This window comes from Copadichromis virginalis, linkage group LG8 (genome assembly GCF_057382275.1).
Source record: "Copadichromis virginalis isolate Kocher_CV1m ecotype Utaka linkage group LG8, C_Virginalis_male_GT1.1, whole genome shotgun sequence".
NCBI lineage: Eukaryota > Metazoa > Chordata > Actinopteri > Cichliformes > Cichlidae > Copadichromis > Copadichromis virginalis.
This window is the reverse complement of record NC_140625.1, coordinates 22,446,955-22,473,090: the sequence shown is the minus strand read 5'-3', so window position 1 is coordinate 22,473,090 and position 26,136 is coordinate 22,446,955. Positions and strand designations below refer to the sequence as shown.

Here is a 26,136-nt window from a genome sequence, read left to right as displayed (position 1 = left end):
AGGATTAGCCGGAGGAACAGAAATCAGGCCAACGCAAACAATAACTGAGTGAATTTACATTTTTGAGTTGATACTTGTTCACTGTACCTAAAAGCATAAACGCAGGGCCTGTTCTTTCACTGCTTCCTGACAGCGCTGACACTAACTAAAATTTTTGGAGATGATTAATTTGCTGATTAATCATTTTAAAATGTCATAATATGGTGGAAAATACTCACCATGGGAGTAAAATGTCAACAATGGATCAACCAGCCTAAACCAAAACATATTGTGTTTAACTAGGCAATTAATCTGAAATTAATGCCCAATCTTGGTAATGTTTTTGTTTGATTATACTACTAGTAATGCCATGGAGTTTGTATCTACTTCGCTTTGTCATACATGTGAGTAAACTTAATATTTTGAAGTTTTTCACTGTTGGTCAGACAAATCCAAGACATCAACTTGGGCTGTAAAACATTTCTATTTATTTCATTTAATGTAACGGGTAAAAAAAGAAAATAGATAAAAATAGAAGCCCCACCAATTGGTCGAGGTAAATGGCTACACTACACATTCTTTCTATAATATACCCTTAGGTGGCTTTTGCTGAGATTTGGCAAAAAGATTTGGCATGATATAAATAAAAGTGCACTGCACCAGAATCTGTTGATCAAAAAACTAACTTGCCAATTAATCAATAAGTAATCATTATCTGTAGACCTAAATTATTTAAAACTAAAAAGGAAGGCATTTTGCTAAGAGCAACACATCATTTATCAATAATTTACACTGCTGCTGATTAATCTTCTGATGAGGGGCGAAGCATTTCAACAGTACCACCTAAAATAACAGAGTAAGATGAGAGTGTGCTGAGAAATTATACAAGTGTAATTAGACTAACAAAAATATGTATTTAAATTTTGTTTCAGCAGGCCTGTAGTTTATTAAAAAATAAACAGCTCTTGTATGATTTATTATTAGGGCTGTTGGTGGTGATGAGTAAGAGGTAGGAGACATGCTGTACTTTGCTGGTACCGACTGGTTCCTCTTGTCTTGGCGTCTGCTACCACTCCCAACCCCACATATGGTGGAGTCAGCACGGAGCTCGTCCACTGCGTATGTGTATGTGTGTGTACATGTGTGCTTTTTTTTCGTTCTTCCGAAAAAGCGCATTTATCCATGAAAGAACAAAAGGGGGTGGAGAGGCGGGGGGGAAACGCACAAAAGAGACAATTCAAAAAGAAATCCAAAGACTGTGATATTGGGCATGTGTGTGCACAGCCAGGAGTGTGCGTCCATCTGCGTGTTTTTACCATAAGACAATGTGTTAAAATGAGCCGCTTTGATTGCCGACGCTTTATGAGTCACAACTGATGACTCACAATCCACCTCCCCTGAACATGCACCCATGCACTCACACAAGACACACACTGACATACAGGCAAACACACCTCGCTCTCCACTGCCTTCATCCACTGACCGTGAAGAATATGTGCAGGCAGCCTTACTCATGCATATTTACACTGAACACATACTCACTCACCTACTCAGCGGGCACTCTCTAAAGGTTATTGTGTGTGAGTTTGCGTCTGTTTGTCCGTCCGTTCACGTACACGCATTTTTAAAGGTCACTTCAAGCGAGGCTGACCACTTGTCTGTGTAGCGTATAGATTGTTGGATTGATATCGAGAACACTTGGACATGCAGACAAACAACCATTATTAACTAGGCAGCCCGCTTCAGAGCTCGAAGAACATACAAATATCATAAACAAGCATAGCTGCCAATTATGACCAAGAGCCACTCGTCAATCCTATTCAGAATCTACAATCATTCATTCACCCAGAACCCTTCACGGTCTATTCTTGGAGAGACAGAGAGAAAAGAAAAGGGCAAAATCTGCTACTTGGCTTTAAGCACATTTTCCATCCAGATTATTGCTGCTCAATACTTTTCATGAAAAAATCCATTTCCCCCCTCTTCCTTTGGCTGCTCGATACTTATGAAAATCCAATTTGGCTCCCTCCTTTCTTTCTTCCCTCCACAATTCGTGCATTTTCACCCACTCAAAGTGATTAGTGATCTGTGGGTATCATTTCCAGGGAGAATGATAACTGTGTTTTATGGAGGAGGGGAAAGGTCCAGCGCTCCCCATCAGGGCTGATCTCCCTTGGTGAATGACTGGGCTGGGAGGGCAGACAGGAGCACCGCTGTCCCTTTGCAGATACAGGCAGTTGCTCTACATCACAGGAGAAAAGACGACTCACTTTATCTCTCCCTCGCTTCCTATTTCCCTCTCTGCTCCCTCTATCATTCATTCCTTTAGCTGTTCTCTCACAGGCACGGTCTCTTTTTCTCAATTTCTCCTGCCCACACACACAAACGCACACGCACACACACACATATGCTATATATCTTTCTAAGACACCCCTCCCCACACCAATCCACCCCCTCAAAGAAACTCATTTCAGCTTTGCAGGCTCCTCAAAAAGCCTCTTTACGCTGAGCTAACCTAAGCTAGGCTTCGTCTGCACCATTTGACAGCCTTTACATCTCAGTATGCAGAGCAAAAACACACTCGCGCAAACACACACGCAGCCTTTTCATGTGTACAGTGTCTGAAAGAGGCTTCAAAGGTTTAAAAAATAAATAAGAGAAACAGTTTTACTTTTTAGCCTATCACAATCCAAACATCCGTAATAGCGAGGGCATCCACTATACACAAATACACTGAATACATTGTGTAATAATGCTGGAAACATATGTTAATACATGTCTGTCCTTAAGCAGGTGATTTAAAATGCTGAGCATAAGCCAGATGAAGCCATTAAATTTTCACTGCCACCTGGATGATTCACGGCAGACATTTTAAGGCAGAAACTTCAGCAATGTGAGTTTACTTAGCAATCAAAACACAGAAAAAAAAGCCCAGATAGAAATATACTTGTCATAATAGAGATGTCTTACATGATAGATGTTTAGAGACATCATTTGTTCTCTTCAAGATATTTCTATCTGCTAGCTAGGATGAACATTTCATTAAATGGCACATTTCAGCGAATGCACGGCAGCCCTGTCACAATGGGAGACAGCCGTCATCACATCGTCTCTCTCATCCAATCAAAGAGCACAATAGACGCAGATCAGCCTGTCACGATCAAGCCTGTCTTCATGTGGGCCAATCAGTGTATTCATCAGCGTCATGCAGAGCCGACCGATCGAGCAGCACCTACCTTCCCGATTTTCAAAAGCACGGTAGGCTCGAGCTTCTATTCAGTCGCACGCATGCAGGCAAAAGTAACAGCACGCTCACGCACGCATATGCACACACACTCATACGTCAACACCTTACCTTACCAAAAATGAAACATTCCAATTTAACAGCAATTGCACATAAGAATTTGAAGCTGAACAGCTCTAAGTCTGAAATTACCATACATTCAAGAGCCTGTCAATACATTCAACTTCAAAACCATCCAGAATAGCTCATTAGCCATAGATACATAAAAAAGTATGGGAGGTACCTCTGAGCTTTCCTAAAATCACAAAGGGTGGTGTCCCACACAGAGTGTAAGAGGGCAGGAACAAAGAAGGAGAAGGAGAAGGGGGTGGGGCAAGAAGAAAAGAGGTGTGGCAGTGTGAGTTTTTTGGCCATCAGTGAACAGTTTTCAAGCAGACCAGTGGCACTTGTTTTTGGGGATGTCTTCAAAAACACTGGGCAACTTGTGTTTTGAGGTGTAGCAGCAATGCTTTCATATGCTGCAGGAACATCTGTTCAGAATCACATGCGCTCGCCAACGTATTAACGGGAGCCCATGTGAGCACCGGCAACGGCAGAGCGAGACATGCTGGAAGCAGATGAAAAGCCATGGAGGAGTGCGGATGTGCGTTTCTCTGAAAGCTTCCAGTCACTGATTCAAACCCTGTTGTAAGAGCACACATGCACATGTATGGCTACATCGTACACACACACACACTCAGCACTCACATCCCTCTCAGTCAAACTCTTACACACAGATGAGAGAAAATGAAATGAGGTGAATAGTAAAGACCAAATCAAACCATCCATGTTGTCAGTCGGTCAGTCGGCCCATAGATCCATCTCCATGACCTGGAGCCCTGCCAAGTCTAATCCAACCAAGCGCTGAAGCAGCAGCCATCTACACCCTCCCGTTACTCCAGCCTTGACTACTGAATATATATCTTAGAAGAAGTTTCTCTCAGATTCATCACTTAACACCTAAAATAATCTTCAAAGGCATGGTTCAGGTCTAACTGTTTCAGCAAATTGCATTCGTTTCAGCTTAAATTAAAACTCTGGACTGTTTAACGTCTTAATCACGGAGAAAAAACTGACCTTCGTTCAGTGCCTAGAGAGACAACTTTCTTCGGCTCCAGGTGGCGATGAGGTGGGGGAGGGATACAAGGAGTGTTGGAGGAGTGTAGGGGGAGTTAAGAGGTAAGGGGGAGGGAAGGGTGATGGTATAGCAGAGGACAACAGGAAGTGAGGTAAGAGGAGGCCATACCTTGGTCGCCAATCATCAGGTGTGCCAGACCTTAAAGGAAGACAAGAGCACAGTCAGCACAGTAAAGGATCATGGGGTCTGTGTGTGCGCATGTATGTGATTTTGTGATACAGGAGTTTGTCAATGGCATGCTGATGAAGGCTAAATTTCTCTGTGCCGGTGTGTGTATCTGTGAGTGCATGAGTCATCTAAATTATACAAAATCTCTAAAAAAAAACCAAAACAACCCTCGCTTTGAAGACACTTACTTATCCTAGGCACCGATCCTACGCACAAACAGGTATGAACACAGACGTTTGCACATAGCCATAAACTAGGTCGTACACTTTACAGTATTTGCGCGTCTACATAACCTCGAGGCAAGAGCCACTTCAGATGATTGCGCATGAGATGTAGTACTTACCAGATATCAGCATCCAACCCCTACATACCCACACAGACCAACATACATCTAGGCTGGTTACCTTTTTTTAACCTGGCTATCTATTACTAATGTATTTCCATAACAGAAAATGTGCTGAGTGAGAGATGAAGGTAATACTGACATGGAAAAGATGTGAAAGCGAGAAGAGGAATGATGAAAAAGAAAAGATGATCATGATTACGAGTTAACTGAAGAGCAAGAAAGGTGTCGATTAGAAAAAAGAAGCGAGAAGAATGAGGAAAAGTTTGAACTAAGACCAGGATATTGAAATAGATAGATAGATAGATAGATAGATAGATAGATAGATAGATAGATAGATAGATAGATAGATAGATAGATAGATAGATAGATAGATAGATAGATAGATAGATAGATAGATAGATAGATAGATAGATAGATAGATAGATAGATAGATAGATAGATAGTACAACCTACCTGGAGTGTAGCTGTGCTCTGGAAAGGTGTTGCGGCCGGCCGAGGAGAGAGAGAGACAGACATTCATTAACATGCATGCTCAGCCCTTGGGTTACCATGGCTACTTACTGTACATGCACACCTGTCCGGGGTTACCGCGGCAACACACATGCAAAAGTCCACGCACGGACACAATGGATACCATGCTGCACTGGTAGCCAAAACTGAGATTTATCTATACATACAGATGAACAGTCTCTCTACGACTCCACGCGGGTACAAAAACACATATCTAAGAGCGTAAACAAACACACGCCCACCCACACTTGTAGGGTACACAGGGGTGGAGGTAGGGGTATTCAGGTAGAGGGGTGGGGAGGGGGTGTTGGTGTAAATATACAGTCCTACCTGTAGGTTTGGATTCAAGAGCCATTTACCCCATAACTTACCTTGTAGCCGCTTCCTCTCCCCGGAGCCCCCCGACATATAGCATGCAACACACACTTTCAATCTCGCAATCTCTCCCACATCCTCTTTACCTCTCTCCCCTCCTTCTCTCTCTCTCGCTTTCTCTCTCTCTCTCTCTCTCTCACACACACACACACACGCACACACACTCACACCAACGTCGACTATGGCAGTAATAATGATGTGAAATAGCAGGGTAAACATGTAGGGATGGATTAGCAGTGCAGGAAGACAAGGGGCATGCATGGTCCAATACTGGGACAGAGTGTGTGTGTCTGTGTGCTTGTGTGTACATGAAACTTTGGGCGCCTGTGTGTGGATGTGTGAGTCTTGAGCTTTGTGTTCATGTGAGTGTTTCCTTCCCTCTGCCCTTGTGCCGGTGGCATGGCAGAAACAGGTGGAACCATTAGCATGCTAACAGTGATTTGCCCTCAAGGACAATGCAAGCCAGGCCAGGCCTAACAAGCCAGGTTCACTCTGCCTTCACTGGAGGGCAAAATAACTTAGACAGTAATTACATTTATGCACGGGCTCTGCTCAAACTGTCTTCACTTACTACATCTATATTCTGAGTATCTCAAATCATTTTATTTCACCAAAGTGACATATTGATGTGCTCCGGAACAAAACCCTCATAAATAGTTCCTTCATTGCACTGGTATTAAATATGTAATATACTGCAGTTTTTTCAGGGCTGAGAATGCCTACAGTAAATAACAACATTACGCTTTGCAAATACTTCTAGGCTTGACACAAATCTGCAAAAATATGAGCAGGAATAAAAGTGGATCATTTGGGAGCCTTGAAGATACTGTGTAATTGTAAACGTGTACGGAAACTAAGACTGCCACAGCTAAATTGCTTATTTCTAGCATAGTCCTAAGGATTCATATTTTCCTCTAGCAGAGCATGTTCATTCTGTATTAAAGATTCATAACTGAATTTTTTTCTAATTTTTAGAGGGTTATAATTTTATCTCAAAGCTTTATTGTGCAGCTACACCGAGGCTGCTGGGTTCAAAATAACACAGTAATTTCAAGGTACCATATAAAAGATAAACCTTTATGCCCGGCTTTGCCTGACTCTACACAAAACAACTACACAGTGTCGGCTCATATACTCGCAAATAATGATCATCCCAGTTTTGAAAGCGACAACTCTTTCACAACCTACAATCAACATATTTGCAACCTTAGATGCTATTAACATGTTTTTGCTTCAGTCAAAGAGACCTGGGCCTCTAGTCCCCTTCTTTTTTAGCCATCCACTTAATTTTAAACACAAACTGAGAATTATCTCCTCTAAAGTGTGTCAGTGCATCTAGAATGAGAATTTCCTTTGAAAAACTATAAATCCGTAAGAGTAACTCACTGCTAGTGTTGCTGATGCATATATATTGGTTCAGCCTGCGGTTCCTGGGGTTTGAGATATCCCACAGTGCCGGTATCTTGTCACACCAAAATGAACAACAGCACATGAGGCCAGCTTTTTTAAAAATAAATATTATAGATCCAGAACACACAAAATAGCCCTCCAGAAAATGTGGGCTATCCAAAGAAAACACATCATCTGCTCAGTTTTTCCTCACCAACTTCTTTATATCTCTGAACCAAGAATGATTCTGAGAATTTAAAGATGGCGTTGCACTCTTCTGTCCAAGGTCTGTGTGTTGGTTAGCTGGCTAAGAAAGACTGCACTTTCAGTAGAAAAGCTCAGTCCATTAAATCTGTTTCCAGAACTAATGTCTGTGAGTTTTTTTAATACTACTACCAGTAAGTAACTAAAAAAGATTTCAATTAACCTTCAAGAGCTGACTGTTAAGCTTCTTTAGGCTTTTTAAAAAAAAATTATTGTGCCTAATGTGCACTGATGAAATTGACAGATGAAAAAACTGCTGCTGATATGCTTGACACAGCTGAACCCACCTTCTCATTTTTCTTTAATTGCTGAGTTGCCCTTTTGGTTAACTGCAGTTTCCTCCACATAACAAACTGATGCATTTTCCTCCCTCACAGAATTTGTTATTGTCCTTCCTATCAATCAAGGCATTTGATTCCCCCCCTTCTAGCAACTGCACAAATCAACTAGTTTTCCTTTGACTGATTGCTTTAGAATTTAGGGTATAGAATTTGCCTCTTCTTTTCTTTTTTTTTGCCCATAAAGAATTTAATATATTAAATCCAAAAGCAATTAATAATTGTGACGCTATACGTGAAAAGCTGGCCAAATATAGAAACCAAAAATGCAGCTGCACACAAAAACAGCTATGCTATTTCCAGTGTTTGTTATCTGAAATTCACTGTCTGCAAATGCCTCTCAAAACTATGTCCCCAAAACGTAGCGTATCAACCCATTTCTGATGCATAAACTGCAAATAAAAGGCATGCTATTTTGCACTATATCCTTATCTGCCAAACCTCATGGATATGAGGGGAAAGCCTGGCTCAGCTAAGCTACAAATGCCTTGGGGTGCAACCCGGTCAGACAGCCAGTGAAATTTTTAACTCTTTTTGGGGGGGCCATTTTAACCCAGAAGTTTTGCAATTTTATGCAAATTAATAATTAAAATAATGAAAACATTGAAAAATGTTGTGTTACAATTGCACATCATTTTCATTCAACATTTATGCCTAAACTCTGAAATCTTAATCTACAAAAATAAAAAGAGAAGAGTCTGAACTGATTTGCTTACACCAAAACTTAATGCTAAGCTACAATACCAAGTCTCAGAGCAAATTTCAGCTCTAAAGTAAAACACAATAATATGTTTTCTCTGAAGCTGCAATTTAGTTTGAAAAGAGAATTTCCACATTATTTTAACCATGTAATGCTACAAAGCTTCTTACTTAAGACATTGAAGCACATCCGTCTAAGCAGACCTCCAAACTCGAGACTACAATTTATGTGACTACAATTACTAACAGCAGCCACTGGTGCCAAGAGAAAAAACATGACTCTGGCGCATGTTTTCCAAAACAATTGGCTTCACTCACAAATGAAATGTGAGTCCAACACTAGGAATATAAAACACCCCCTTAAAAGGAATAAGTGGCCTCTTGTTGAGCGACGAGTGCCAGAGAAAAGTAGATATTGTATCTGGTGTGAGCGTTTCCATAAAATGTCTTCACCTCTTATTTAGCCTGTAAAGCTACACCGCTGTTAGGAACCTCAGTGGTATTGTGACTAATGCTGGTGCTGGAGCCAGTGCACTGTGTGAATGTGTTTCTCTGTGTGATTGTATATTTTGTGTTGCACGTGTTTGTGCAGGTATGCGTGTGCCACTGCTGTCTGTCTCCCACTGTGCCCTAAGCAGCAGCAGCAGAACAGCAGACTGGATTAGACTGGCTTGGATCATACCTAATTCTCAGTGCAGCACTGAGTTTCTGCACAGAGCTGATCATAGCTTCACCTTTCACTTCCTGAACACACGTGCAGCACAAAAGCCCAACAACTGCTATTTATTTTAGCACTAATGATTTAGTCTGCAAAATGCCAAAACTACTAAATAATACTAAAAATTGTCTGGCGTTAAGTACCGGGGGACAAGATGATGCTTTTAAACTCTTATTTTTTCTGACCAGCAGCCCAAAACATAAATATATTAAATGTAAAATGATACAAATGACAAAAAAGACAGCATCTCTCACTTTTTAGAAACTAGATCAAGGGAATATTTGGCATTTCTACTTTAGAAGTGGCTTAAACGCATTTTCATGATTACTTAATCAGCAGATGACTCACCCAATTAATTGCTTTTTGCTCATAAAATATTGGAAAATAGTTAAATAATAGTCAAGGTAAGATACTCTGCTTGTTTTATTAGTCGGTACAAAACCCAATAAATATTCAGTTTACTTTCATATATGACAAAGAAAAACATCAAATGCTTACATTCGGGGACATTCTTTGTATTTTCTTCCTAATTAATTCATTTTTAATCATCAAAACAGCTGCTAATTAATTTTCTTCTTATTTCTCTCTCATATAGACTAATTATTTCCTCACAAATGAACATAAACGTACCTACTTTAATACCGTTTTTATCTCCGTGGCATGTTAGGAGTGGTGGTCAAGACTTTCATTATTGCCTTTGACGACCCTCTCCGTGCTGCGTCTGATTTTTAATTGCACTAACTTTTGCTTCCTCGCATCCCCTCTCCTCCGATGACCCGGAAAACTCCACATGTAGCAGTTTATTTTTACAGTGCTTGCTTTGTAGTGTCATTTACAGGATTGACAGAAAGCACATACTGAGGCGCAATGCACTGTTGTGCTGTGCCGTCAAGCAAAGCCCCAATTTGTTTTTTCATTTACAATCGAAAACATTTTTATGAAGCCACGTGGCGCATTTTAGTGCAAATAATAATGTAACAATTCAGAACAAACAGCACTGTTCTATACATGAATTAGAGGATTTAAAATGTTCATTTAATTACTATTATAGCTGCAGCTAATTCAATGTATTAAACAACTTTCATATTTCATGAATTTATAAACAAGAGATTTTCATATCCATCTGTCTTTAAAAGGTAAAATTTTAAATTGTTCCTTATAGAAGATTCTAGGAAATCTTTATGAATGAGTTAGACAGGGCGTCCAACTGTGAAGCCTGTTATAAGTAACCAGCAGCTCTTAAGGCTGGCACTATGGATCCATGGATTTGTATAATGGAAGCTTCGGCACCGCTGTCCTTGCATCTCGTCCTTGCATCTTCACCTTATATCCTCACTGGGAGGAGCTAAGATGCGAGAAAGAGATGTGAGGGGAGGAAGCAAAAAAGTATATTGAAAAGAAGCCCATATGTTGCCTTTTGTAGTGGTTAATAAGGTCATTTCAAAGTCATTAAATTCTAAATCAATAAATAGACTATGTCACTGATTCTTGTCTTAAAACATTTAGATACCTTGTTTTTACCAGTGGCTGGTAGGAGGTAACACAGCCTTTCTGTGTGGAGTCTGCATATTCTGCCTGTGCCGATACTGTGCAAAAATATGCATGTTAAGGTATTAACTGATTCTAATTTGGACATTGGTGTGACTGTAAGTGTGAATGGTTGTCTGTCTCCCTGTTGTTAGCCTAGTGATGAACTGGTGCCTGTCCAGTGTGACCTATGATAGCTGGGATAGTCTCCAGCCCTCCAACATGACTCTCATTTGAATAAGCAATTAAGAAAATAGATGGACAGATGTTAATGACCATCGCCAGACCACTACACCATGTGAGACATGGGGAAATCAAATGTTTCTGTGAGTCCACAAAATGCAACAGCTGTTAAAGTTCTGAAGAAAAACAACTGAAAACAAGGTCCAATGCAAAATCTGTAAAGACACCATTGAAACTGATAAGTACTGAATAATATTTTTGCTTAAAATGCCCATCTGCACCTGCTATGGAATGTGTGTGGCTATTTTCTTTCCAGGTACTAGAGGTGGACAACACAGGCAACCCTGGCAACACCTGAAGCCAGTGTGTTGACTTTACAACTAAACCTGTCATTGTTAGTTTAGGTTCACTTCTTATGCTTCCTATTTTTTTTAATTAACTGTTTGTTAATTGCCTCGTTTGTGTGCATCTCCCTTGTTTGTTGTAGGACAGGTGGCCCGATTTGTGAACATGCCTCCTAGATTAAACACGCAGTAATCTCCACTCACTGCCACATGCGTGTAAACAGAGTGGAAAGACTGCGTGGCAGATATGATGCCTGAAGTCATTTGGAGCTGCAGGTACAAACGAGTGCAGAAGGGGGGAGGCTGGAGCTGAGGCGTGGAAGCAGGAGGGTTAGGAACGCATCTTTCATCGTGTCTTCTTATTAGTCCTGTTTCCATGGTAACCTAAGCCAGCCTACTGTCCACTAAATGCTAGGGTGTGATATGACGGGTGGCTAAAGGGGATGTGTGATGTTGAAATTGGTGCTGGGTGGGGTTTAAGGTTAGCCATGATGGAAGGCCACTCGGCTGTTTTTTGGCTGATACATTTGTGTCATTTAAAAAAAAGAAGAGGAAAAAGAAGAAAAATCAATTGCTGGGGGGGGGGGGGGGGGGGGGGGGGGGCTGATTGGTATCGCTGGTGCTGAAAACAAAAAAGCACAGACTCGTTTTAGAGAGCTATCGATTAAGAATGCAAATTATCTCTGAATGAACTGAAGCAAATCTGAAGACACACACAACTTAGAAGGGGGAAATTAACGAATTTGCAATGATAACCATAACCTGGTAGCTGAGTTCATTAAGCAGCTGTTTCATTTTTGTAACAGCCATCAGTACGCTGCCCAATGTATTGGCACTTGTAGTGACCAAAGGCACTACTGGAAGTATTAAGAGAAGGTCTTCTAGCAGTTATAAAACGATCTGCGGCATACTTACAAGCGTTTATAGTCTGACTTTTTCATCTTTATAAACACAACACTGTCTCCTTTTTTATTATGCATAAAAGCACTGACACAAAATCATTACACACAATCACACAGACGCAAACAGAGCATCTTAACAGGCTGCAAGCTGTTCAAATTAATGGCAGGCGATAGATTGTACACACATCATTCAGCACCCTATGTATGGTACCCCTGAAGGCCATTTAGAATCAATGCAAATCCATTAACACAGGCAGGCAGGTGTCGGCCATATAACAACCACTGATTTCCAGCATCTAAGCCCTGCTCCAATTAGAGTTTCTCAACATGAGCCAACAGCCATGTCCACAACTGATCTATATAGTTATTGTGTTTTGCCAAATGCACCTACTGAGCTCCTCAAAACCTGCAGCCAGCCATTTTAGTGACTTTCAAGAATTAGTTTCAAATTGTTTTCAAGCTCTCTTCTCCAGCTTCACTACACTGACTTCTCTTCCTGGGAGTGGGCTTAATTTTGGGTTCTGGAGGAGCTCACTTAAACTGGGAGCCACCGGCAGGTGTAAGAAATCAATCTCAAACATAATCAGTATGCATGTCTTGCACTGTTTGTGAAGGCTCCTGGTCCATACACACAAATTGAAGGTAAATGTGAAGGTGTGAATGAGAAATAGATATCTTTGTTGAAGGACTTGGTGTTTGTAAAGAGAGGTATACATATATGTCCACATATGTAAGCGTATGTGCATGTGTCTTTTGAGGTGTACATGTGTATGTGTAAAGGATGGGATGTATATGATGGGTCAGCATGATTTTGGGCCTTACCTTCGCTGCAGTCATTGCCTTGGTAGCCGGTGTCGGAGCAGTCGCAGACAGCCTGGTCGTTGACCACATTGCACACCCCTCCGTTCTGGCACTGATGGTCTGGGCCACAGCCAGCTGTTACTGTGACGCCCTCTGAGCCGTCTAGTGTCACCAGTGAGCCGTTGATGCTCACTGCCGTGATCCAGCCACGGAAGGCAGGGTGTTCCCGCACTGAAGGAGAGGTGAGGCGGAGGGGCGAAGAATGTAGCTCTGGGCTCACCCCGCCCATGTAGGTATGACTGAATACTGTCATGTCTCTTCTCTTACTCTTCACTTCTGCCCATCCTTCCAATCGCCCATCCACCTCCAACGAGGTGTTCCTCCAATCCCGCTTGACACGCACTGCGTGCCACCGCCCATCACTCACCGCCACACCTGACTGCAGCTCAGCCGGCTCAGCACAGAAGATGGAGAAACGCAGCCGAAGGTGACCGTGGAGAAGCAGCAGCTCCAGAAAGTCGCAGAATCCCTCGTCATCCAGGTAGAGCAGCAGGCCCTCCTGGCTGTGAGTCCGCAGGCTGAAGCTCAGCACACTCTCGCAGCAAGCGTTCCATACTGGGAACCGCCCCCACTGGCTGGAAACGCCTCCAAACTCCAGGACCTCACCTTGGGCCTGGCCCCCCACGCTGCACAGGCAGAGCCCCAGGAAGAGCAGTGGGGCTGCCGCCCAAACACAAACCGCCATTACACTCATACACACACTCACGCTCACACTCACACACACACACGGGAGGAGATAGTGGCTAGAGCTGGGGTGTTCCCTCTAGCCTACAGCTCATGGTGACAACTGTAGGGGCTTGTGAAGAACTCTTTATGGGTTTCTCAGGTGACCCTTCTATCTTGCAAGTGCTCCTTTCAAAGGTTGGCTCCTATAGGATTCAGCTCCAGGAAAGGGAGGGGGTCAAACAGCGGCTCCCGCCATCCTTTCAGTATGCTTTGGACATCTTTTTTTCCCTTGGCCTCTTGTTTGTGTCGTCTCTGAGATGCTCAGTGTCTCCTCTCCATTCAGTCTTTATTCTTATCTTCTGACATATGAGATTCCAGGTGTGTGTGTTTGTGTGAACGTCTGTGTGAGTGTTAGATATGTGACAAATTGTATGTGAACTCCATCTTTGTGCCCTAGATAGGGCCTTATCCCCCATGCAGGCAATTCCCCACGGAGTACAAGTGCAAGTGTGTGTGTGTGTGTGTCTCACACACTGGTAATGGAGAGAAATGACACCGTCATAGCAGTATTTTCTCCCCCTCCTCCCTTTCTTAGTAGGGCAAGACTTAAAGTGTGTGTGGGCAAAAAAAAATATGTGTGTGTTTGTGTGTGTTCGAATGTATGTGTGTGTGCAAGTGAGGTATGTGTGTCTCTCACTGCCGCGTCATCACTCTCTCCAGCGACCTACAGAGAGAACAGAGACGGCACAATCAACCAGGGTCACACACACACTCACGCATACATATATACAATACACAAACTCTCGCGCACACATACACAACCTGATCCCGCTGTTGTTCTCAGATTACTCTTTCTCGTGCATTTCTGCGCGCATACACACAAAGACATCATATTGTCACACTACACAAGGAGCAGGCCCACATAAGTCTTTATAAACATACAGATTAACACGTAGAATTTTTACTTCCACGCAGCCCACACGGCAGTGGTTTAAGCCAAGCACATACAGTATATAGGCACGCGCATACATACATACATACACAAACAGCACCTCCTTCAGCAGAGCTCCCATCATGCCGCAGGAGATTTTTATAAAGTGGCATACCTGCGGCGGCCTTAATGTCCAAAAAGAACAGCTGGACCCACTCTGACACTGGCGGTATTCTTACAGATTTTAATCAACAGCTTTCGTGTTTCAGTTTATTTTGTAAATGGGTTTAACGAGGCTACCTCGCGGCACCGTCAAACACCGTGTTAGGTTCATCACAAAGAGCGGGAGCAGCACCGCGCGCTGCGGCGGATGACTCAAACCGCCTCGCTTTTATCGAATTAACGGCTTCAGAGCCCATTTCAAACAGTTGAACACATTCACACGCGCACACACGGCACAACCCCACAGTGGCAGCAAATGCACACGCACAGTGGACTACACGTAGCGTCTTCTCGGAGTCTTTGAGAGGCGAAAAGCGGCGACATCACAGTTATTGATAGACGGGGTGAATGAATGCGGTTGAAATATCGATTCTCGATTTGCGGCTATATTTTCTCTCCATTTTTTTCTCCCTCTCGACTACACCGGGGGTTCGGTCTCATCACCTGAGCCCTTAGCGCCTGACGTTAACTACAGCTTAGCTCACCGGTTACATGTTAATTACTTTTTTTTTTCTTTATACGGTTAACCTGCTGTTTTAATTGGAATTACACCTGTAATAGTGTCGTGGCAGCCTCGCCCCGGTAAATAAAAGGCAAACCGACCGCGGTGTTCCCTCAGCTCAGGCACATATTACACTAGAAAACCGACCTACCTCACGCGCATCCTGTGGTTCCGTGGCAACAGTGCCGCGCGCGGCTCATCGATTTCCCTTCCATTTGAGGAGAATCTCCCCCGAATTCGCGAGAGAGGAGAGAGCAGGCGCGCGCCTGGTGGCAGACTGAGTCGGTCTACCGGACAGGGACGAAACTATCATAGGATCGCCTCCAGGCGACAAGGTGCTATTGCTCTCTCTCTCATACACACTCTCTCTAGCTTCCCTTTCCTCTCTCGCGCTCAATCTCTCTCTCTCTCTCTCGCTCGCTCTCTCTCTCTCTGTGACTCAATGCCGCTCTCCCCCTCTCCTTCTCTCCGTTCTCCTGAGGAGGAAAAGGTGCAGTCTGATGCTCTCCGCGAGACTCGACAGAGGGAACGTCACGTGGTCGCAGGAGAACGATGGAGTGTGAATGTGTATTTGTGTGTATGTGTGTGTGTGTGTGTGTGTAAGAGAGAGAGAGAGTGAGAGGAGAGGATGGGCGGGGCCGCGCGCCGCTGCAGCACCTTGGACAGCGCGCACTCACCGCCCGTACGAAGCTGAAACGCTATTACCGGAGGCAGAAAATGAGGCGAGAGCCTGGGTAGATCCGAATGATTAAATCCGTGAGTGACAGTGAGGATGGCCTTTACTTCACTGGCGCCACAGGAGCGAGAGTAAAGACAGCGATTCAGTGAACTGTGGGGGAAAGGACGGATTGAAGAGGCCGTGTCAGTTTACAGAGCTCTCTCAATCTGTTTCTCTTCTCACACAGAGAAAACATAATCCATCTGAAAATAGATTACATACGGTGTTCAGACACCACACGGACATATTACTGTTCACACCCTCCTTAGTTCCAGTTAAGAGAAACCTTCAGGGTGGATAAGGCCCTTGAACACTCTGACCTCAGCCCCTTCCAACACCTTTGGGATGAGCTAGTGCCATTTCTGTGTCAGGCCTTAAAGCCCACCAGTGTCTTACTAACTGTGCCAGGAGTGTTAATCTCACGCTCTAGTGACTGAACTGGAACAAATCCACAACCATATAGTGTCAGCACATTAGACTGAGATGTTCAACAATAATTTATGGCTGCCATATCTTAGATAAGAATCTGAGCATTATTATTATTTTTATTTTATTTTATTTTCAGTTTCTGATTTTAATTGATTTTAGTTATTGTTCCCACAGTGGAATTTATTGTTTCAATTGTCTTTTTAAGTGTTTTAAAACACTTTGTTTTTGCTGTCTTTTCATTAGCTTCAGTTTTAGTTTTAGTCTTTTTATTTGTCATAATGAGGGTATTTGTCAGGGTCAAGATTTAAGAACCTTACAAAAGGTATTCCAAACAAACACAGTTGAATCACACTCATCTTGAAATCCTGGGTCTAGGTAAAGAGATGCACCCACACCTCAATGGGCAGGTTGTTGTCAAATGCAACAAGCTGAAAAAGAAATACATTTCCTTTCCAGTTTTATGAGCACAATGTTTTGTTTTAGTGGATTTTAGTATTTCTTTCTTAGTTTTTGCATATTTGTCTGACTTGCATGTTTCAGATCATCAGACAATTTTTAATATTAGACAAAGATAACCCTAGCAAACACAAAATGCAGTTTTAAAAAGATTATTGAATTTATTAAGAGAATAAAGCTCTCCAGACCTACTTGGCCCTATATGTGACAGATTAACTGCCTCCCGGTTTTAAATTATTAATTAACTTTATTGTTAATTATCCAATTTTTGGGGGAAAGTTGAGTTCACTTTCACTAGCCTCACCGAGGCCTGATTGCCGCCAGATCCGTTGACTCAAGAAATTGCTTAAATAGAAACTGTCTGACGAAGTGAAGATCTCAAAAGCAACACATCATGCCACGATCTAAAGGAACAAGAACAGATGAGATACAAAGTCATTTATCAATCTGGAAAGGGTTGCAAAGCCACTTTTAGCTTTGGGACCCCAGTAAACCACTGTAAGAACCATTATCTACAAATGGAGTAAATTTGGAACAGCGGTGAACTTTCCCCGAAGCGGCCAGGCTATTAAAATATCTCAAAGAGCACATCAACGACCCATCCAGGAGAGTTCCAAGTAGAAAACCACTGGTGACCAAAGGGAACACAAAGGCTTGTCTCACATTTGCCAAATAACATCTTGATGATCCCTGGGAATTTTGGGAAAAATATTCTGTGGCCTGACGAGACAAAGGCATAATGTTTTCAGGGAAGTTTTGAGTCCTGCTACATCTAGCATAAAATTAACACAGCATTTCATAAGAAGAACATCATGCCAACAGTCAAACATGGTGGTGGTTGTGTGATGGTCTGGGGTTACTTTACTACTTCAGCACCTGTAGAATTTGTTGTAATTGATGGAAACATAGATTCTGCTCTATATAAGAAAGAGAATGTCCAGCCTGAAGCTCAAGTTCACTTAGTTTATGTGGCAGGACAATGGTCCAAAACACACCAGCAAGTCCACCTCTGAATGTTAAACAAGTGAAAATGAACAAAAAGAGGTTTTGGAGTGGCCTATTTAAACTTCTGACTTAAATCAGGTTGAAATGCTTTGGCATTATCTTAAACAGGTTGTTCATGCTAGACAAAAAAAAAAAACTTCATTTAAAAGCTGCACCATGTATTTCCTCAGGTCTAATATTAAAATTAGTTTGATGCTCTGAAACAAGGGTGACAAACATGCAAAAAATGAATAAATCAGGAGGAGAGCAAATACGTTTTTACAGCATTGTCACGGTCCTGGGTCGGTTCGACCCAGCATTTTGAGTTTCTTATGTTTTAGTTTATTTTTGCATTATGGATCATTTCTTATTCTCTGGTGATACTGTTTTGATTATAATTATGTTCTGTTCCTTTAGCTATCCGATGATGATGATGATTATTTCTGGTTTAGGTCTTGCTATCTTGCCTTCATTTTTAGTTTAGGTTGCCTGTGCTTAGTCTTCTCTGCCCGTATGTCCCTCTGTCTGTCCAGGGTGTCTTGTCTGGTCCTCTGTGTCTGTTAGTTTCCTGTTTTATTCTGAAGGTCCTTGTCTTATGTGAGTGTTTTCAGGTTACGTTTCCCCTGCCTCGTCAGTTGTGATTTTCCCCAGGTGTGTTCCCCAGGTGTGTAATCGCTTGATTACTGCCTCAGTGTATTTAAACCCAGTGTGTCTTTGTGTCAGTGTCGCGTCGTTAACGTCTGTTCATCCTCTTACCCCGCCCCCCCGTGTGTTCTGTTTGCCGTCCTGCTAGTTTATTTGCATTCCAGTCTAGCGAGTTCTTTGTTCAGTCTGCTTTTCCTCAATAAAGCTGAGGGTTTTGAGTGCACCTATGTCTCCGTGAGTCCTGCTCTTGGGTCCACCTTTTTGCCTGCCTTCACACAGCCGAAACATGACAAGCACTCTGTGTAACTTTTTTTTCCACAACTAGTTTTAGTTTCAACTTTTGTTTCAGTTAGCAACCTCGGTGTGCATATATTTCAGAACAGTGTTTGAAATCCCCCTGACTCATGATTTGTGTGTGTTATGCAGTGGGTCTCAAATGGTATGCCCATGCACGCCAGTGTGCCGTGAGGTAAGTTCAGGTGCGCCAACCATACATTATTAAAGCACTAAAGTTATGATGGAATTGGTAATTTACTGTGCCAGGACTTTGTATGCATTCATTTCTTATACAGAGGAAAATTCCTACAAATGACTTTTGCTAAAATCCATTCGCACCATTGTCAGATTGTGGGGAATATTGCAGCCAGACACAGAGAAGCATGCGGTGTTAAGTCCCTGATCTGTTGGGAAAAGTTGGACAATGCTAATACAATTTCAAGTATTCATAGATAGTATAAAAGATGGATTGGGTTCCTGCTCTGAAGAATGAAGTTTGAACCTGCATTCTTTCTAACAGCCATAATGGAGGTCTTCTTAGGTTGCAAAAAGGCTACAAGGTTTTAAAACAAAGGCGATGGGAAAGATTCCTCAGCACCCTTTCTCTATGACCTGGGTAAAGGAGGAAGATCCAGGGGATGTGGCATGCACTGTCCTTGTTTTTTTTTAGTCAGAACCATTTCTCTGATGTCATGTCAGGTTTAAAAAAACACCAATATGTAGATGATCAAAAAGCTCAGCACAAGGCTTTCTAACAGGACTTCTCTAAACATTGTGTGAGCTCACAGGGGCTATGTCCATACATTTCATGCAAGGAAGGTAAAATGGGTCTAATCCAGTGTCAGCAAGGCTGTTCACTGGTCTGAGTAAAAGCACTGAATCACAGAAACCTTAGACGAAAGTGGCAAAACTCACAAAAGTTGCACTTCCAGATGCCAAAACAGGCAACAAAAAGTGCTTTTGCTTTACATTTCCACCAAAAAATGGAAATATTTTTATGTTTGTAAGATAACTGAGGCTTAAAAAAACCCTGAAATATAAAAATGAGTGTAATTTGTAGTTTTAATTCATCACTATGTATAACTGTGTAATGCACAGACATGCACTAGCATCCACTTTTGAAATTCGCAAAAGTTGAGGCTTCCACATACTTGGGGCATGTGGTGTAAACTAGATGTACAGATTGGGATCCCATCCAAGCTCCTCAGCAAACACACATGCAGAGCAAACACTTTTTTCCAGCCCATCCCCGGGAGGGAGGGGATTCCAGCTGTGTTGAGCCCAGCTCAAAGGTGCTCTCTCTGGGCTCCCTGGGCCAGCTGCTGCTGCTGCTCTTCTTCTCTCTCTTCTACTGGATCTATATACAAGCCCAGCTCAAGAACAAAATGACTAAAATGAAAACATCTGAAATTGACTTCCATACACCTATAGGTAATTATTGTCATTCACAATGTGCAAATAGTTCAAACTTCATGTATGTCAAGAACAAATGCATGTCTTTGTGTGAAGTGTTAGTGTTTATTGTAAGCAAATATCCAAAGCCAAAGATGATTTTCTTTGTTCTAATCAGGCATGATGGTGATGTGAATGCTGTTTGTTTTTGAGGTTCATATCTCATATCTATGTTATGACTCTATTTGAAAACCACACTCATATTAACATGGAACAAAGAATCCTCAATAGAAATTTATGGTACAGTTCTGGATGGCGGTTGTCCTCGCTCTGCCCCCAAGGAGCCAATCAACAGCTGAACTGGAAAACATATGAGCCAATCATCTAGTTGTGCACTATTAAGGGATTAGAGCCCTTTCAACTGTGCAGTAGCATGCACATCTTCTTGTTATATACTAAACATGAAGTCCAGTGTATTTTTAAAAAAATCTTGGCCTACTGTATCTGCCTGCTGTTAATATGGGTATAGTATAATTTTGATAGAAGCCTCAAAATAAAGGGAGTTAATAAGATGACTGCTGTGTCACTACTTGACATAGGCATTATTAAATTTCAACTGAGAGTACAAGCCATACTTTGGCCATACTACTACTTTGTCATACCGACACCTTCATCAGGTGCTGGAAGGAGAATGAGTTATAGAACTAGGAAACTGGCAGCTGAAGGTTGGCGCCTCCTGTAAAAAGAACAGCCCTGACCTTACTGGAGGAGCTGATTCAAGATGCACTTTAAAGAAACACTGAATGGAGTCCTTACACTGATGTTCAGCTGTTAAATGCACTCCATCTTTAATCCTGTCTTTGTACGCTAGCTACCATCTTTAGCTGTGTTTGTTTGGAGAAGATTGCACAATCTGACTGCTGTTTGAGATATTTGCTTATGTACACATTTGCTCCACCAAGGCAGATGACTGTTAAGAAGGCAGCTTTATGGTAAATAAATATGACCACACAAAGGCTCAAATTGATTTGAGCAACAGATATCAAAGCAAAACCGCAGAAAGCCCACGATGAGGTAAAGATGGGAGGTCTGAGCGAGCAGTTGTGCACTTGTTTCAGTGGGTGTTCTTATGTGTGACGGGAGTGTTGGCGAGAGAAGAGGAGCGAACCAGACAGGGAGGAGGAGGAGTTACTATGGAAACTATCCCAACATCAGCACCTGGTTTCCCATTGGACTGACCACCAACACCACTCCACCATAACTGCCTCATACTACTCGTTTTTCCTCCTCCTTCTTCTCGCTCTCTCCTCCCATCCTCGTGACCTTTTGGACCAAATGGCATTATCAAATAATAACGTTCCTCCCTGTGTTCCCCTGTGAAATAAAGAAACACCACAGAAGATGTGGTAAGCGTTTCTAGTGCAGAGTGTGACATGCATAAACAAATTCATTCACATGCAGTCACTGAATGAAGTATTGATGAAGCAGTTTCTGTTTACAGTGTGTTCCTGACTGCTTTTTTTCTCACTAGAATTAATAAAAATTGTTCCTGATTCTAGAAGATGCTTGAAATTAGAAACACTTTCAGACTTTTTTTGGATGGATATATGGATATTTTTTCCAGCAAAGATTTCGGATTCAAAGTTTAATGATGGGTACCCTCATATAATTACATGCGATAATTCTAAAAGGCTGGGCAGCAAACTTCACGCGACTTCTGTTTTATTTAATGGATGAACCCGGGATGAAACTCCTTCTCAGCTGATTAAGATAGAAATGAGCAAAATGGAAAGGCACAGAGGAGGCTCAATTCAGCATGCTGCAGAGCAGGTTATCTGTTTCTACAAGAGCCATCAAGACGCGATGTGATGCATCATCAGTCTGTAAGAGGCACAGGGAAATGCATTATACCATGAGCATTTTAAATTGCTGCGACTCTATCAGCCGGCATTAAGCGTGACAGATATGGGCCGCCTCTGATTGCATTAGTCTTTATTGAATGATGAGGTTCTGTACATATCTCCATCCACATCCCTTCTTCCTCTCTTTCCTCCTTCTAACTTCCCCTCTCTCTTCCTCCCTCTGACAGGCTGACAGCAGGCAGTGACCCCTGACTCTTTGCCTACTCAGCAAAGAGAAGGTCACTGTATATGTGTGTGGGTGTGTATACATATTTCCTTTATGTATGTGCGCGTGTGTGCGGCAGCACTTGTGCGCGGGTAATATGTGTCTGGGCTGCCAGCAGAGAAAATATACAGCCAAAAATAAAAACTCATCTGTCAGCATCCAGCGTGAGTGCGTGTGTTTGTGTGCCCATATTTTTGTGCTTGCATTTATGTCAGTTTGCGCCGCTGTGTTTGGAGCTCTGAGCTTCAGATGACGAGGTTTACCTAGCTGATGCCATGAATGGTGACAAACAGCGTGTTGAAATCGCAGGTTTTTAGCGGTGATGCGATATAAAAGTGGGATTATACGCATGCAGGGGAGTTTTCCCCGTCATTTAAAACACTTAATTCCACAGTGGTGTGAGAATATGATTATTATGGTAAGATTTTCTGAGTCAGGCCCACTGCTGTCATGGAGAGAGGGTGATCTTTGTGTATGTGAAAGTGTGTATCTGTGCGTGCGCATAAGTGAGTTAGTGTGTGTATGTGTGAGTGTGTTTGACAGGCAACCACCCTTTTCTAAATGAGATTAAATGGGAGGTTTGTCTCTAATCGTGTTGTAATGAGTTTCTGTGTAGCTCATACATTTACTAATTCCACTTGCCAATAGTGCAAACAGCCACGTGTGTGCATGGGCGTATATGTGTGTGTATGGGTGTGTCTCTGCGTGGGAGGTAGCAGAGGTCACCTCCCTGCAATCTTACTCTCATTTATAACAATAGCGCTGACCTGTCCTCATCAAAGGATTGCAATTTCGAAACACAAATAACATTAGCTCGTGTGCACAAACATGCACACATGGATGCCCCTGGTGGACACGCACACAAACACACACGCACTCACACACATCGAGCACAAGTCCATCTGTGTATGGATCTGTGTGTCATTAGAACTCTCAGCAGGCATTAGCATTGATCATCTGACCAGCAGATGGAGAGTGACCGACAAGTACCAAACAAAGCCTGTCTGATTGTGTGTCTGTGTGTCTGTGTGTGCGCTTGCAGAGAAGTGGGTGAAGAGGTTGAAAGACAGGAGAGAGTGAGTGTCTGTGAGGCTATGTATTGCATGGCCAAAAAAAAAAGGAGAAAAGAAGAAAAATCAAGATCCACTGTAAATTTGGTTTGCATCACCGATTTCACATTTGTAAATGTGGATATGCGCAGAGCTTTTTGTGTGTCTGCAAAAATCAAAATGACCATAACTCTTGACCTCAGAGCAGCGACTGGTTGTCATGCAGCTCAGCACAGCCTGCGGCACTCCATGGCCTACAGTTAGAGGTCAAGGCTCAGAGCAGTTCTGAGCAGTGGACTGGATTTTCAGAGTTAATAATAAAAGAGAAAACCAGTAACGAGGAACACACCGCCACCTTGTACATCTGAACTTTTACCTTTTGCTCTATGGCCTCTGAAATACCACGCACTGAGAACACTGCAGCACCCAAGTACCTGAACATGCATGCACTTTACATGTAAATTACACCTTCAGCACACACACACACACACACACACACACACATACACACACACACACACACACCACAATGGGATCTCATACACTGTATAAGCAGTTGCCGAGCTTTTTCATCTTACACACCACCACAACCCAGTCAACTCAAGAACCTCTTCATCAGCAACACCGCTCATGTTCAAATATGTTAATTTGAACCCATTTCAAACTGAATGTGGAATAATTTCAGTTTAGCATCTACAGTTAATGACTGCATCAGCTTAATCACCGTTTAGGCAGCTTTCATAATGTTTAGCAGCCAGTTTTAACTGTTTATCCATTAAGTTTATCTTATTGTTTCTCCAGTCTTACCGTTATTTGTTAGCATTTCTTTCAGATTGTTTAAGCTAATATTTCCATGGACCCCTAGTTATCATGAGATACAGGAATCATTGCACAAAATGACAAATAAACTATACAGACACCCCCAAACTATTTCTCTCATTTAAAAAGACCAGTAGGACTAGGGCACATTTTAAAAATAATAACTGCCTTAGTTTGTGGATTCAGGTTTCTTTCTTTCTTTCTTTCTTTCTTTCTTTCTTTCTTTCTTTCTTTCTTTCTTTCTTTCTTTCTTTCTTTCTTTCTTTCTTTCTTTCTTTCTTTTTTACTGTCACACTTTCTTGAGTTAGGTAGGCTACTGGGACACTTAATGAGGAAGAAGCATCATTAATAGGTCCAGAAAAAGCTGTGTAGCATGGGTAATTCCTGAGGATTTTATAACAGCCAAAGCCAAATGTACCTTGATTTAGGTTATAGTGGTAGGCACGTTTGGCTTCCAAAGAGCCAGATGTTCTTGTAAACCTTTGAGCAATATTGCTTTAGCCTTAGGTCTTTCAAACTTTTTCTTCGGACACTTTTTCTTTAGAGTCCTTGTACTTGACAATTTTCAGAAAAATATTTTATTCTTGTTAGTTTGTTAGTTTGTTGAACTACTTAGCACTCACCTATGAATCAATCAAGCATACGATGGCCCTCAACTCAAAAGAGGACCAGTGTTGTGTCTGCACATAATAGTAACTCAGCAAGTTCAAATTGTTTCTTTAGATACTTCGTAACTGTTGCATAAACATAAAATTTGTTCCCATTTATTTAGTTCTACAATGTCAACGATGCCACAGTTTGACATGTTTTGTGTTTTAAGTGCTCAATAAACTTTACAACGAGAATCCTAAAGAGCCCTTAGTCAAAAAATTTTCATATCTTGTGTCTTTAAAATATTTGAAGAAACTGGACAAATGGAGGAAAAAAGAAAAAGTGGCAGACCTAAAAAACTATCTACAGCAAAGGAACAGTGGCAGAGAATAATATTTGTTAAGAAATGGGGGGCAAAATCCAGCAACAATCTGACAGAGGACCTGAGAGATGGATCTGGTCCTTCAGCTGGTCCAGCTACTGTTCACTGAAGCGTCATCAGAAATTGTCTCAGAGGAAAGGTGGCTGTCAAGAAGCCTTTATTAAGAAAGGGAAACAGGGAGAAAAGGCTAATATATGACAAATTATACAAGAACTGGTCTGCTGGAGTGATGAATCCAAATTTGAAATGTCTGCTTTAAATCATCATCAATATGTACAGGGGAGAAGCAGAATAATTAATGTCTACCGGCATCTGTACAGCACGGTGGAGTGGTCATGGTTTGTGGTTGCATTTAAGCCAGTGCTGTTGGAAGTCTCACCAAAATGATGAAATTATGAACTCATAAAAATACAGTCAGATTTTCATCTATCATGCAATTCTGTATTGAAGGATCTGACTAGACCCAGCTTCATTTTCCAGCAAGACAGTGATCCCCAAATCCCAGCCAATGCAGTAAAAACAGATAGATAGAAAAACACAGAATTGAACACTCTCAGTCATGCACTGGCATCCCCAGAGCCCAGAACTCAGGAGTATTGAAGCAGTGTGAGATCGTCTTGACATAGAATGAAACAAAAGGCAGCCAACATCCAAGGAAGAGCTTTGAATGTCCTCCAAGAATCCTGGAGAACTGGTCCTGAAGTCTATTTAAAGAAATGGCATGAAAACTTGCCTAAGAGAAATTGGGCTGTGCTGAAGAATAAAGGTGGGCTTAGCAGATATTGACTTTTAAGTTAGTTAGAATTGAAGAAACTCTGTTTTTGCCTTATATACTGTATTCACATATGTGTTTTTTGCACATTTCAATAAAATGCTGTGCCTGTTTCCCCCTTTTTCTTGCAAATATAAACGTGAATGGTGGC

At 42.0% G+C, this 26,136-nt stretch overlaps 1 protein-coding gene across 7 annotated transcripts in view; it reads right to left on the bottom strand.

Annotated features, from left to right (window-relative positions):
* nrxn1a (neurexin 1a) overlaps positions 1–15,879 on the bottom strand; it is a 67,889-nt gene extending 52,010 nt beyond the window's left edge. For 2 of the 7 annotated variants that reach the window (XM_085466564.1, XM_085466568.1), the window contains exons 1-4: positions 15,497–15,878; positions 12,986–14,414; positions 5,368–5,385; positions 4,509–4,538 (exon numbers count right to left, since the gene is read on the bottom strand). In XM_085466564.1, the coding sequence (XP_085322690.1) occupies positions 4,509–4,538; positions 5,368–5,385; positions 12,986–13,718 (781 nt within the window). In that variant the 5' untranslated portion in view covers positions 13,719–14,414; positions 15,497–15,878. Of the gene's footprint in view, positions 1–4,508; positions 4,539–5,367; positions 5,386–12,985; positions 14,415–15,395; positions 15,415–15,496 lie in introns of those variants that run through there. The other 5 variants (XM_085466570.1, XM_085466567.1, XM_085466565.1 and 2 more) reach the window with 5 other exon arrangements.
* Between the last annotated feature and the right edge of the window lie 10,257 nt (positions 15,880–26,136).